General features: G+C 44.8%; 1 protein-coding gene across 1 annotated transcript in view; it reads right to left on the bottom strand.

Annotated features, from left to right (window-relative positions):
* Positions 1-11,508, bottom strand: part of LOC6633617 (protein tweety) — a 31,526-nt gene extending 20,018 nt beyond the window's left edge. Inside the window, 2 exon segments of the mRNA XM_032440763.2 lie at positions 9,847-10,364; positions 11,356-11,508. Of these exon segments, the coding sequence (XP_032296654.1) occupies positions 9,847-9,957 (111 nt within the window). The 5' untranslated portion in view covers positions 9,958-10,364; positions 11,356-11,508.
* Positions 11,509-12,281: the final 773 nt, after the last annotated feature.

Below are 12,281 nucleotides of genomic sequence, written 5' to 3'. Positions count from 1 at the left end.
TTCATATTTGAAATGCAACATATCGAGTTGTTGTCGTTGTTGTTGTTGTTGCCAGTCTTGTGTCTCTAGTTGTTGTCTGGGGCAAATGTAGGCGTTGCTTGTGACTCTCGTAACATTTGTTTTATAGCTGCGACAACTTTAGCGCTGTACGCCACCCCGCTCCTCCCGCCCAGGCCCCTGGCTGGCCTATGCCCTGGCTCTTAGCGTAGCGCCGAAATTAGAACGTCAACATAGACCGAGCTGAGTGCTGAGATCTAATGGAAAAACCAGTTTTTCCCCACGACAACCAACCAAAACAAAAACAAAATAATAATAATAAAAAAAATGCCCTTAGTCAAACAACAGTTATGAGCATAAGTGTATGCACATACGCTTACAGTTCCGCATATACATATCCGAACACAGACATGCAGACTTGTGGGACAATTGCGATATAACATCAGAATATCAGAATTTGCGCCTTGGCTCCATGACGCGCCGCTTCCGGGGGCACGCTGCGAGGGCCTCAGCCAAAAGTGACTGCAACTGCAACTGCAACTGTGACTGTGACTGCGAGTGGAAATGGAATTGGAACTGCAACTGCAATCAGCATGGCACAAGGCACAAAGCGAATGCCGCAATCTGAAGGCGATGATAGCTGAAACAGCATCAGAAACAACATTCAGTCGAACCTGATGATACCCTGCCAGAGGGATATAGTTTTACAATATAAGAATGGCTTTAATTAAGTCATGAAAAGAAATAATATAAGTTCTATATCTCTATACATATATATATATATTAAATATATCCTGCTAAATCACATGTACATTACAAGTGGCCAAACTTGGCGACAGAATCGAAATGCTCCGTGTTAGCATTGCATTGCAAGAATCCAGGCCCGTAGGGCACATGTCCGCCTGCACGACAGAATGGGAACAGATTGCAGCCAGACTAAGCGACAAGCCTGCGATTTGGGCAGCCTTGGCATGCCCAAGACCAGCAATACCAGGGGCTATACGAACGCTACAGCAGCTGCTGCTGTTGCTGCTGCTGTTGCTGTTGGTTCGCCAAACGGAAGCGTCATCGAGCTGCTGCTTGACGCATCGCACAGGAAGCAAAGCCGACAAAGTCCAAACTAGAAAACTACAAAACTGAAAACATAAAGCCGGCTAAAGCCAAGCCCAAGCCCAAACCCAAATCCCAAACCCAAAGCCATAGCCATAGCAATAGGCCAGCTCTATGGGCAGCTAGAGACTGGTTGTGCCCAATGAATAAATAAAAAGCCGAGGCAAATTATTGAAAAGCGTCGCCAGAGGAAGTCGAGGAAGTGCGCACAAATGCCACGTCAAATTATGTACACAAACGCATATTGAGGGAATGGACGGGGGACAGGCAACAGGGAACAGGGGCAACTGGAGTCCGGACCATGGCATTTCATATGCAAATCACGTGACGTGAAGCACTAAAAATAATATACAAAAAGAATGGGCAGCGGCGGAATTACAATTGCGCAATTTCTAGATGAGAACAAAGATCACAAACACACACACACATATATATATATATATATATATATATATATATATATATATATATATATATGTATATATCGGAAGAATTGCAAATGCAAATGTGATGGACAAAGCGAGAACACGCCCAACTAGAATAAAGAATACGGCTCAACAGATGATGAACTACAGAATATTGCCAAACTATCAATAGAGAATATTTTTTAAGACTACAATCCATATGCATAACATTTAACTGATTTAACATGAGTTCGATTTGAATGATTCTTTTTATGCCCCAAACCCATTGAGACTTGAAACTTGTCTAGTTTATCATTGTCACTGAATAAATTCTCTCATTTCTATAGCATCGATAATTATTGATTTTGATAATTGGTTTTCCCAGATTTTTTTTGTAGGTTTTCCTCTGCTCTAGACAGATTAAGTATATTTTAGCCTTCCCCAAATAAAGTGAAACTAAACAGAGTTTTGATCGGACTTTGAGCTCCGATTCTTTTGTATTTATTTCTGTAGACTATTTAGCGGCAAGCTGTTGAGGGTGTTACGAGCTACACAGAGTCCTGGTAGCTGAATTTACGTGGAATATTGGTAAAGTGGAGTTGAGCATATCTCCTCGTCGGGCATGCCCTATTAGCAAGGTCAAGGAGAAGCATAGCCTATGTATTAATAAGCTAAAAAAGACAAACATTGTGATCTGCCTTACTGTAGAACTGGCGTGAAGCGCATTTCAAATGGGAGGTCAACCTTAAATGCCCATCAAATACCTTAAATGAGTATTTCTTTTTGTAATAGCTTTTCAGATACCTAGCCTATTACATGAGATAATCTGCTGGTTCGAGTCTTTAAAGCTTTCATCACCAGCCTAAATTCCTAGCTAATGCATGGAAAGGGCTGTCGTATGTTTGTATTCACATATTCCACATATAATTTTTATGGGTTCGTGTTAATTTTCGAGAAAATCCCATATGCCGCAATCTGATCAAACAGTTCGTTTAAACCAACTAACATAGTTTCTCGGCAAAATGCACCAATAAAGATTCAAGCCTCATCATCGGCGAGTCAATTATGTTTGCGTGGAACTGGTAGGGGGGATCGTAAAATCGATGCGCATATAAACAAATACGAGGTGCCCGGTGCCCAAACAATGCGTGAGATTCCTGCCCAAGCCAGATATGTAGATACATATATATATATATATATACATATGCAGTCGCATAGTTAGGGAGAATGACGCCTACGCCAAACTTTCACACAACATGAAAGAGGAGGGGCACATGGTTGGCGGCGGGTGAGGGTGAGATCAACAGCAAAGCTGCCAACAAAAAACAAGACCAAAAAATCGATGTGAATCATGTTTAACCAAGAGAGGGAGACAAGAACAAGATGAGGTTGATTCGATTCCAAAAACGAGCCATTTGCGACGCCTACAAGATATCCAAGAAAATGAAATCGAAACGTTTTTGAACTTGAAATTTTGGTTTTTTTTTTTGTGTATGTGTGTGTGTGTTTCTCGTTTCCATTTGGGTAGAGCAGTAGGAGGGGGGGGGGGGGGGGGGGGGGGGGGGCAAAGAAACCTGCTGACTGGTCCAGTTAGCCAGTTAGTCAGCCAATCGATCGAGGCGGGGCGAGTCGAGGCGTGGGCCAAGGCTCAGATTTTCAACTGTTTTCGATGTTTCAATTTTCAAATTCTTTCGCATTGTCTGCGTGTGGTCGTTTCCCCCCCAAGGGAGAGAAATATGCGACGTGCTCAAACTAGTCGTCGGGCTGAGAAAGTCAACTTCGGTCTACGACGTGAGTTCGGTTCTCGGGTTTAGCTAGGTCGGCCCGGCAGTATGTATATATCGAAAGACGAAGGGATCTTCTATATTCCTAACCACCTATTCGTCTGCTGGAGCTCTCTGTGGTTCTGTGGGCTCTGTACAAATTAAAAACTTGTCTTGTAAACAAACGAAATGCCGTGTGAGGCTAAGTTGCTTGCGTGTTCCACTTTGTTATTTGATGAGCAGATTGAATGTTGAATGTTTTAATTTAACTAGCATAGCTGGCATAGCAAGAGCATTTGATATTCAGTTCGCTTATGTTTAGAAATTCCAGGCGTTTGTGCATCTTCGTATATCGAAATCTAAACGAAATTGGAGCAGACCCAGGCAAAAGGCATAAGGCAAATAAACATTCCAAAGTTCCAAAGTCGACGACGCTTGTTGCACAAATAAACAACAGACCGGCCAAATGAGATAAACAGGCAGCAGCAGCAGCGGGGGCAGGAGCGGGGCCAGCAGCGGATCAGTTGCAAGGCATTCGATCTGAGCGGACGGGCTCGAGCTTGATTCTGAGTCTGAGGCAAGGCAAGAAGTCAGGCCAGGCACAGAGCGCTGATATAGTAGGCACTTTATATCTAAGTAGCTAAGTGTGTGTGCGTGTGTGTGTTTGTGATTGAATTTATGACGAGCCGTAAAAACGACAGCAGATACAAAAGTATCTGTAAGTAGGCACATGGCCATGCCATGTATCTGGCAGATGTATCTGGCAAATGTGCGGGCAGCTGCCAGCCTGTTATTGTTGTGGTTGCATTTGACAGGCAGACATAGGGAGAGAGAGAGAGAGAGAGAGACGGAAGCAGGGCATCTTTCGGATTGCATTTTCAATTGCAATAACCCAAAATGAAAGTCAGCAACAGCGAGCGAGAGAGAGAGAAGGGAAGGGCAGGGCTGCGAAGGCGTCAGCCAGAGTGCCTGATAATTTGCCGGCTGATAGTTGCGTAGAGGGCCCTCTAAATATAGTCGAGCCGCAGTTGGTAAACTCTGACTTCTGAGCTCTGGCAACAGCTGGCGTCCGGCTGCCGCTGCCGCTGCTGCTGCTGCATTTGCGGCGAGGGTAGCTCCGGCCAGTTGTCAAAGCTGCAGCATTTCGAAGTACTTGCAACACACTCGCTGGCAGCCACTCTGTGGCATGCCACTGGATTAAACCGTGACGGGCACGCAAGAGCAGGAAAAAACCAACAATTTCTTTGGTTCCACTCGAAAAGATACCCTGTAGTTTCGCTTGAAAGAAGATTTGCTTGAAGAGCTTTCTAGCGATATTTAAACGATTTGATGAAACGCCATCGATAATTATTGAAAGTAGTAGTCGAAAAATATCGATAATTATCGATAGTACGATATACTCTGGCGAATCTAGTAATCGATAATTATTACAAAAGATACCGTAATACCGTGTAAGCTACAAGAGCATCGATAATTATCGACAGCAACAGTAGAAAAAAGTATCGGAAAACCAGAAATATACTCTGGTGAATCGATAATTTTCAATTATGAGTAGACATTACAATTGGAGGGGAAAAGTTTTTTATGATTTTTTTTTTCTGGTTGGCTGCCAGTTCTAAACTATCGTTAACTATCGATTATTGCCTACAATAGCGTAAATATTAAATTTAGCAAATTGATAGCTATCTATTGTGAATATCAATTATGAATGATTTGTTTTTTTATATTTGCGCACCTAATTACCTCTCAAATGGGAAGTGAAGCATCGATATTTATCGATAAGCCCAAGTATCGGTATTGATCGATAAATTGAAGCTACAAGCTGCACAAACAAACATCATCTCGTTTGACGCCTTCTTCACGTCACAAACGTGCGCACATCTTTAAAATGCCTCCGCCGCCCGCTTTCTAATGGGTATAGAGCGTGTATAAATGAAAGCCAACAAGCATTGATAATGCTGGATGCGAATCTATCTATAATATGGTACATGATATGCGGGTTCCAATGCGTAACGAGTTCCAAAGAGGGACACCAGCTCTGCGAGCTGCCCGCACGGGCAACAAAGTGCGTCATCACCTTGGAGCAGGCAGCTAGACAAGCAGCTGATGACACAGGAGGTGGCGTGAGCGAGACAGGCAGAGAGTGTGAGAATAAGGTAGAGAATAAGAGAGAGAAGCTCTCCATCAACACTAGAGGACAATCCATTGAGGTGGGGGCAAACAGGTTATGCATGCCTCGAAGAGGTGGCTGTGGGGCAACACTCGTCAGCGTCAGCATTATTATTGTTGTTGGTGTTGCTGTTGTTGTTGTTGCTGTTGTTGTTGTTGCTGTTGTCATTGTTGTCAAGAGCAATTGTGTAGCTATTTGAAGGTTAAATTGATCATCATCAACAGCAACAGCAGCGTCGACGCCAGCAGAATTGCAATGTGTGAACAGTGGGCAGGAGAGGTGGCGGGCCAAAGGGTCGTACGGGCAAGGCAGGAAGCCTATATGACACGAGCTGATTAAACACAATTTGAATTAAGAGGCTAGACAAAGTGAGTGCTAGCAATAATGTCGCGCCTAGAAAGTGGGCACTACCAAGGGTTAGGGTTAGGGTAAGGGTTGGGCGGCTGTGCTTCGGACATAGGGAAGGGCATACAGTTCCGGTCTCAATTCCAAGTATGATAAATTGTTGCCCCAAGCAATAACCGGGCGTAAGTAGAGGCATTTAAAAGTAAATAGCAGATGTTTCTCTTGCAAATACAGCTGCAAACTCAGCGCATAACTAGGAAAAGTAGACGAAATAATCGTTGCTCTGCTTGTATCGTAGTTAAATGTTCCTTTAATCAAAGTTTAAGGGAAATAGCAGGTGTTTCCCTTTCAGTTAAGACTGAAAACTCAGCACATAATACCGACATAATTCTAGCTTAAATCAAAGTGTAAGACAAATATCAGGTGTTTCTCTGTGGAAAGTAGCCAACATAATAGCTATGTTTGGATCGGAGTTTAATGTTTCTACTGATGTCAGGCATGGGCCTTCTCATAATCAATCAGCGTAAAAGAAATAGCAGATGTTTTCCTTTCAATTACAGCTGAAAACTCAGCATATGCTTATTACTCAACCATGGCCAGTAGCTGGGTTAATCTTAGCTCTGTCTACTTTGCAGAACAATTCTTTTTCCGTATATGATCAGGCTTGGACCCTCTCATGTTCAGCTATTCCTAGACTGTAACTAGATAAAGCAGGGAAACGTCGGCTGCAGTCGACTTGCAATGTTGCTTTTATCAACTAGATATAGACAAAATGTGGAAGGGTTTAACGTATAGAACAAGGATTAATTCTCAGCTCAAGCTGTATGTGAGCAGCTACTCGCAGCTGGGCTGGGCATATGTTAGATGTGATTCTAGCACTGATTGAATAGGAAAACATCTTGCTTCTTACTCTATCGTCTCTCTCTCTCTCACTCTTACTCTCGCTCGCTCAGTAAGCAGCTTGAACTTAAGCGATGGGGCGTACTTTGAAATCTATTTTCCTTTTATCTCATCGTGCTGTAATAGATCCTTATGCAATTTCAGCAATTTTGTGTCTCTTTTGGGGCAGGCAGCCCATCAGCTGGTCGCGTTCCAGTCGATAAGCAGATTAGCTTAGTGGGCTCATTTGCCAGCCAAACGCAACCGCAAACAGAATTGGCTTAAGTGCTGGCTCATTGTCAGCCCCCATTATGGCCATGGGTAATCCCCTGTGACGTACTTGCCGCGGCCCGAACGACTGCGCTGTCGATAGCCGGCGTAACCCACCTGCCCAACAATTTGGAACAGCAGTAGAAAATCAACCAAACCCTGCCTCGCTCCTGTCCTCGTTTTCTGACTGTGACTGCGACTGCGACTGGGAGTGGATGTGGGTTTGTGCCTGCTCCGTCGCTTTTTGCTGACGCGCGTAAAAAACTACGCCCAATGCAGCAGCAGCAGCAGCAGCAGCGACGGCTGACCTACATCCGCATCCAAGAAAAAAGCCAAAGCCGAGCCAGGCAGAAAGCAAAAAAAAAAAAACAACAACAAATTTCAACGAGCGTCGGGTTGGGGTGAGCTGACCTGAATTTAACAATGCCGCTGGAAGCCACCTCCTCATCCAACAGCCGGCGGCAGCGGGCAGCGACTAAAAGCTATTGCAATGGCCAGCTAATTTCAATCAAATCTCGCAGCTGGCACTCTTCTCTCTCTATCTCTGTCTCTCTCTCTCTCTCTCACTCTCCCACTGTCACTCCTCTTTGCTGCGGAAAAACCAGCTGGAAAAACTGAATGCCGACTAGAAAAAAAGAAGTGCATTTGGCATTTGGTAATTTGCATAAGGCTGGCTGAGTGGACAAGACCAGACGAGACCCGACCCGACCAGACCAGACCGAACCGGACCAGGCCAGACCAAAGCGGAGCAGCTGAGCTATGCCACATCCCAAAGGACATAAAGGAGCGCACGTGCAACGCCTTTGGGCGTCGTCCGAGCCAGCTTCGAGTTCGAGCTCTGTTTCTGTTTCTGGCTCTTGGCTCTTGGCCGGGTAATTGATGTTGACGTGGTCGTGGCCCGGCTCGGCCTTGTGCGTAATGGCGCTGACGTCGGCGTCGCACCGAGCACAAAGGCAACGTTTTCGGTTTTTTTTTTTTCACATTATTTCTGAGCATACCCTGTTTTTTTTTTTTTCATGCGACATAACGAGTTGATTGTCTGTCGCAAACACTTTTTAAAGCAAGGCATACCGAGCTCTTGCATATTTTGGTTTCACTAATTAATTGATACAGTTTTGGAGCCAGAGTTTTAGAGTCACCGTTTTAGAGCCATTCAGTCGCCACAGTTTGAGAGTTACCGCTTAGAACTTACAGTTTAAGAGTCATCGAATTGAATTGCATAGAATCGAATAGAAGCTCAGTTTGCATTTTAATATTGCAGATCGCTCAATTGTATAACTACCATAGTTTTGGAGCCACAGTTTTGTAGTCTTAAATTTGGAAGTCAACAAATATTTGATTAGGCCCCTTTTAGCTACCACTAATCGAAGAACTTTGCATATTTGCCCCAGTTTAAAGGTCAACATTTACAGTTTTAGAGCCTTTAATTGCAATTGGGCCTACAGCTGCTGAGTCACAGTTTTGGAGTCACAATGTATTTTGATAACGATTCTTAACGATCGCCTTGAAGAAATAAGCCAAGAATAATTTAGCCACGCCCAATCTATATCTGCTACAGTTTGAGAAGCACACAGTTTTAAAGTCCCCAAACTTGTAGACAACTGCTGAATATTAACATATTGAGATATAAATTGGAATGATTGAAGCAAATTATATTAAAGTTCCATGCTGGGAACAGGGTATCGTTCAGTCGCATACGCTCGCGCGGAACGGGCTGGGTTGTTTTTTGTGTTGCCGCTGTTATCATGCGGACCACTGGCTAAAGATGCCGAGAGATAACCCGCGGCTCAAAGCGCTGCGCGTGGTAGTCGTTGACGGGGACTGGAGCGGGGGCGGGGGCGGAGGCGCAAAAACCCAAAGGCAGATCGTCAGCCAAACAAAGGCAGCTGCTGTGCGTTCCCGCTGCGCATCGAGGTGAGTGGCTGTTGCCGGGGGGCTGTAGGGTTCGGGATTTCGGGCTCGGCTACTGGGCCCAGCAGCCATGCCCATTGATACATGGCGGGGGCCGTAGACAACGGCAATCAAAAGAAACCAAACAAAAGGAATGAAAAAAGAAAATGGGAAGCCGGAAGTGTGTGTACTAGCTGTGCGTCCACGCCCCCCGCCCACCAACCACGACAAGGCAAGACAAGGCGAGGCGAGGCAAGGCAAGACGAGGGCGGAGGTAGACAAGAATCCGGGCACATGCAGCGCACATGGCAAACAGCCGCAGCAGCAGCAGTAGCGCGCGTTGTGCGAGCGGAACGTTATGGGAATGGAACAAAAAGGGCTCGACAGACGCTCGCAGACAACAAAAGGCGTAAACAAAATGGGAAATATCGAAATTAATCAACGCCGCCGCGTTGTTGTTGCGAGTTTTTGTGCAACTGCAGCAGATAGTGCTAAAGAGAAAGAGGGCGAGAGACAGAGAGGGAGAAATGGACCGAGTTGCATAGCTGAAAAGAGCGGGCGAGCGAGAGAGAGAGAGCGCGTGCTGCTTACAGGTAATTGAGAGCGTTTGTACAAAAAAAAGTTAAAACTATAATATATAAAATAAAAAGAGAGCTAGATATTTATGGCAAGCACCTACATATAGTGTATACAATCCGAGTAGATAGATGTATAACTAAACAAATCAAAATGCAATCAATTGTAAATGGGACGCACTTCAAGTGCATAATTGCGGGGTCTCAAGTGGGGCAAACACGGAGGAGGAGAAGCAGTAGTAGAAGGAGGCGGAGATGAGGCACCACTTGAGGCGGCACTTGGAGCCACTCCACAAATGCTACAGAAAATGAAATAGAAACCGTGGCGCTACTTTGACACGCTGTTTGTGCGTGCGTGTGTGTGTGTGTGTGTGAGTGATGGAGGGGGGAGGGGGAGGGTTTGGTGAAGTATTTACTCCTAGATCCTTGTGCGCTGTACTCACCTCTAGGTAAACATCGCTATCCGGATTGAAGGTGTCATTAACCCGACGAAATGTGTAATTCACATGCGGTATTGAATGCAGGATTTTAACGAGTATGCTCGGCTGTTCCATTTTTATGGCTCCTTTTGCAACGTTGTCGCTGTTCTTGTTCTTGTTGTAGTTGTAGTTGTAGTTGTAGTTGTTGCTCGCACAAAGCTAACGCTCTCTTTCTCTCGCTCTCTCTCTCTCTATCTGTCTCTCCCGCTCTCTCACACGTATTATGGCTAGTTGTCGTATTGCTTCTTCTTCTTCTACTTGGTTTTTTGGTATGTGCTCCTTTATATTGTTTTCGTATGCGAGTTGTGTGTGTGTGTGTGTGTGTGTTGCGGGGAGGCGTCGGGCGGGAGTAGATATGGCAACGCTCCTGCTGCTGCTGCTGCTGCTGCTTTTGACGTCACAACGCCGCTGCTGCGACGACGACGACGGCGTCTCGTTTCAACGCAAAATTGACTTGAGAGTTTAGCGCATTACACTCACTGCTGCAAGAGGGGTAGAAGTAGTTGAAGGGGGGGGATTGGGCTACATTCGTATGCTTCCTTTGCTTTACGCGCGCACACACACGCACACATACACAAACACATAGGCACGCACGCACGCACTCCTGACAAATGTGTGCGCAGAGCAGCACAAGGGAACCTGCGTGTGAGCGAGTGAGAGAGAGAGCGCGCGCCGGGCTGCTGCGGGGGTGTTAATGCGTGCGCTTCACACGCTGTGCCAAATTCCAAATTGTAGCGCCGACCCCAAAACGCATGCTCTCCTGCCTAGACAACACAAGCGCTCTCTCTTACACGCTCGCTCTCTTTGTTCTCTCTATTTCGTTTGTTTCCATGTCCTGTGCCAGCGTGCGTGCCCATGCCCGTGTATGTATGTGTGTGTGTGTGTGCGTGTGCGTTGCCTGCGCTCAATTTTCACTTTCACTTTTCACACACCCAAAAAAATAACAAAAAGGAATCACCAAAAAAATAAAAAAAAAAAAAAAAAAAAAACACAAAAATGAATTCTACACACAACTGTAGTAATATAACGGCATATACGCAGCCTTACTAACGGCACTTTGCAAAATTGCGAAGCACACAATAATTTTTGTTTTGATTTCATCTGCCGCATTCGCCGCTCGCTATCTCGCTCGCGCTCAGCGCAGAAACATAACCATTAAAAAAAAGGACCAAATTTGCAGGCAAAAAAAAAAAACTGCACACAATTTGATAAAAAAAAAAAAGGCGGTGCTTATCGGCAACCGCTGGAGATTTGCTTCGATTTATTATTGTTGTCAAAAATAAATGCACAATTATGTAAATTGTCGTTATTGTTGTTGTTGTTGTTGTTGCACAGCACGCGTTTTGTATTAATTAGATTTTGTGTATTTTCTGTGTGTGTTTTTTTTTTTTTTTGTCATTAATTCTTTCGTTTCCTTTTTGGTTTGGTTTCACCGACGCACGTTTAACGGCCACGGGGCGTTGTTTCATTTACCGTTTCGTTTCGTTTCGCAAGTAGCGTTGTTGCCGCGACTGCGGTCCAAATGCGAATGAATTGAAAAACCTGCGCAACGTTTTCGGCTGCCAAAGGCAAGAAACTGAACTCGCCAGCGTCGCCGCGCTGCACACACACCGAGGCACGTATACCCTACAAAGGCGTTAGAATGCATGAAAAGCAAGAAAGAAAACGATTCTTCTACTTATTAGCTGACGTATGACAGAAATATGCTAGAAAGCGAATTCAGCTAATTTAGCTTGAATTCGGCTACTTTTTCAAGCGCTAGCTGACAACGCGGAGTCTAACTATCGGCTAGCGAAGGGTATTGTGGCGCTCAGTTACAGTGAAGCAAAAAATGGGATCATTGGTGGGAAGGGGAGGGGGCAACTGGAATTCAAATTGTGGCACAACGCTATAGTTTAGGAACGTAAACAAGTCGGCGCATGATTCATATCGATAACGATAGCTGGCCAGCAGATATTTATGTAAATGCAACTGCAACAGCAAAAGAGATGGGGCAACACTTTTGAGCGCTTTTCAGCTGAGTTTTCAGTTTTGGTTTTCTTTGTTTTTTTTTTTTTTTTGTTATAGTAAAAATGTATAAAATGTGTGCCACTTTTATCATAGTCAGCGATAAAAACAAGTTTTTTACAGCAAAATAGCAACAACTAACGAGAATAACCGCTTTAAACGCTGACTGCAGCTCCGGTGACAACTATTATGAGCAAACGTATCCAAGTTTCTGGCCGGGCAGAGGCACCACACACACACACACACACACACTCTGAGAGAGGTACAAACGTTGTGTGTGTGTGTGTGTGTGCATGTAATCTGAGCAACCTTTTATAAAAATTCTTAAGCTGGCGTCAGCGTTTTATCGCCGCCAAGTAAATTGTGGCAAAAATATTATTAGTAATAAATAT

This window comes from Drosophila virilis, chromosome X (genome assembly GCF_030788295.1).
Source record: "Drosophila virilis strain 15010-1051.87 chromosome X, Dvir_AGI_RSII-ME, whole genome shotgun sequence".
Lineage (NCBI taxonomy): Eukaryota > Metazoa > Arthropoda > Insecta > Diptera > Drosophilidae > Drosophila > Drosophila virilis.
This window is presented reverse-complemented; position numbering and strand designations above follow the sequence as displayed.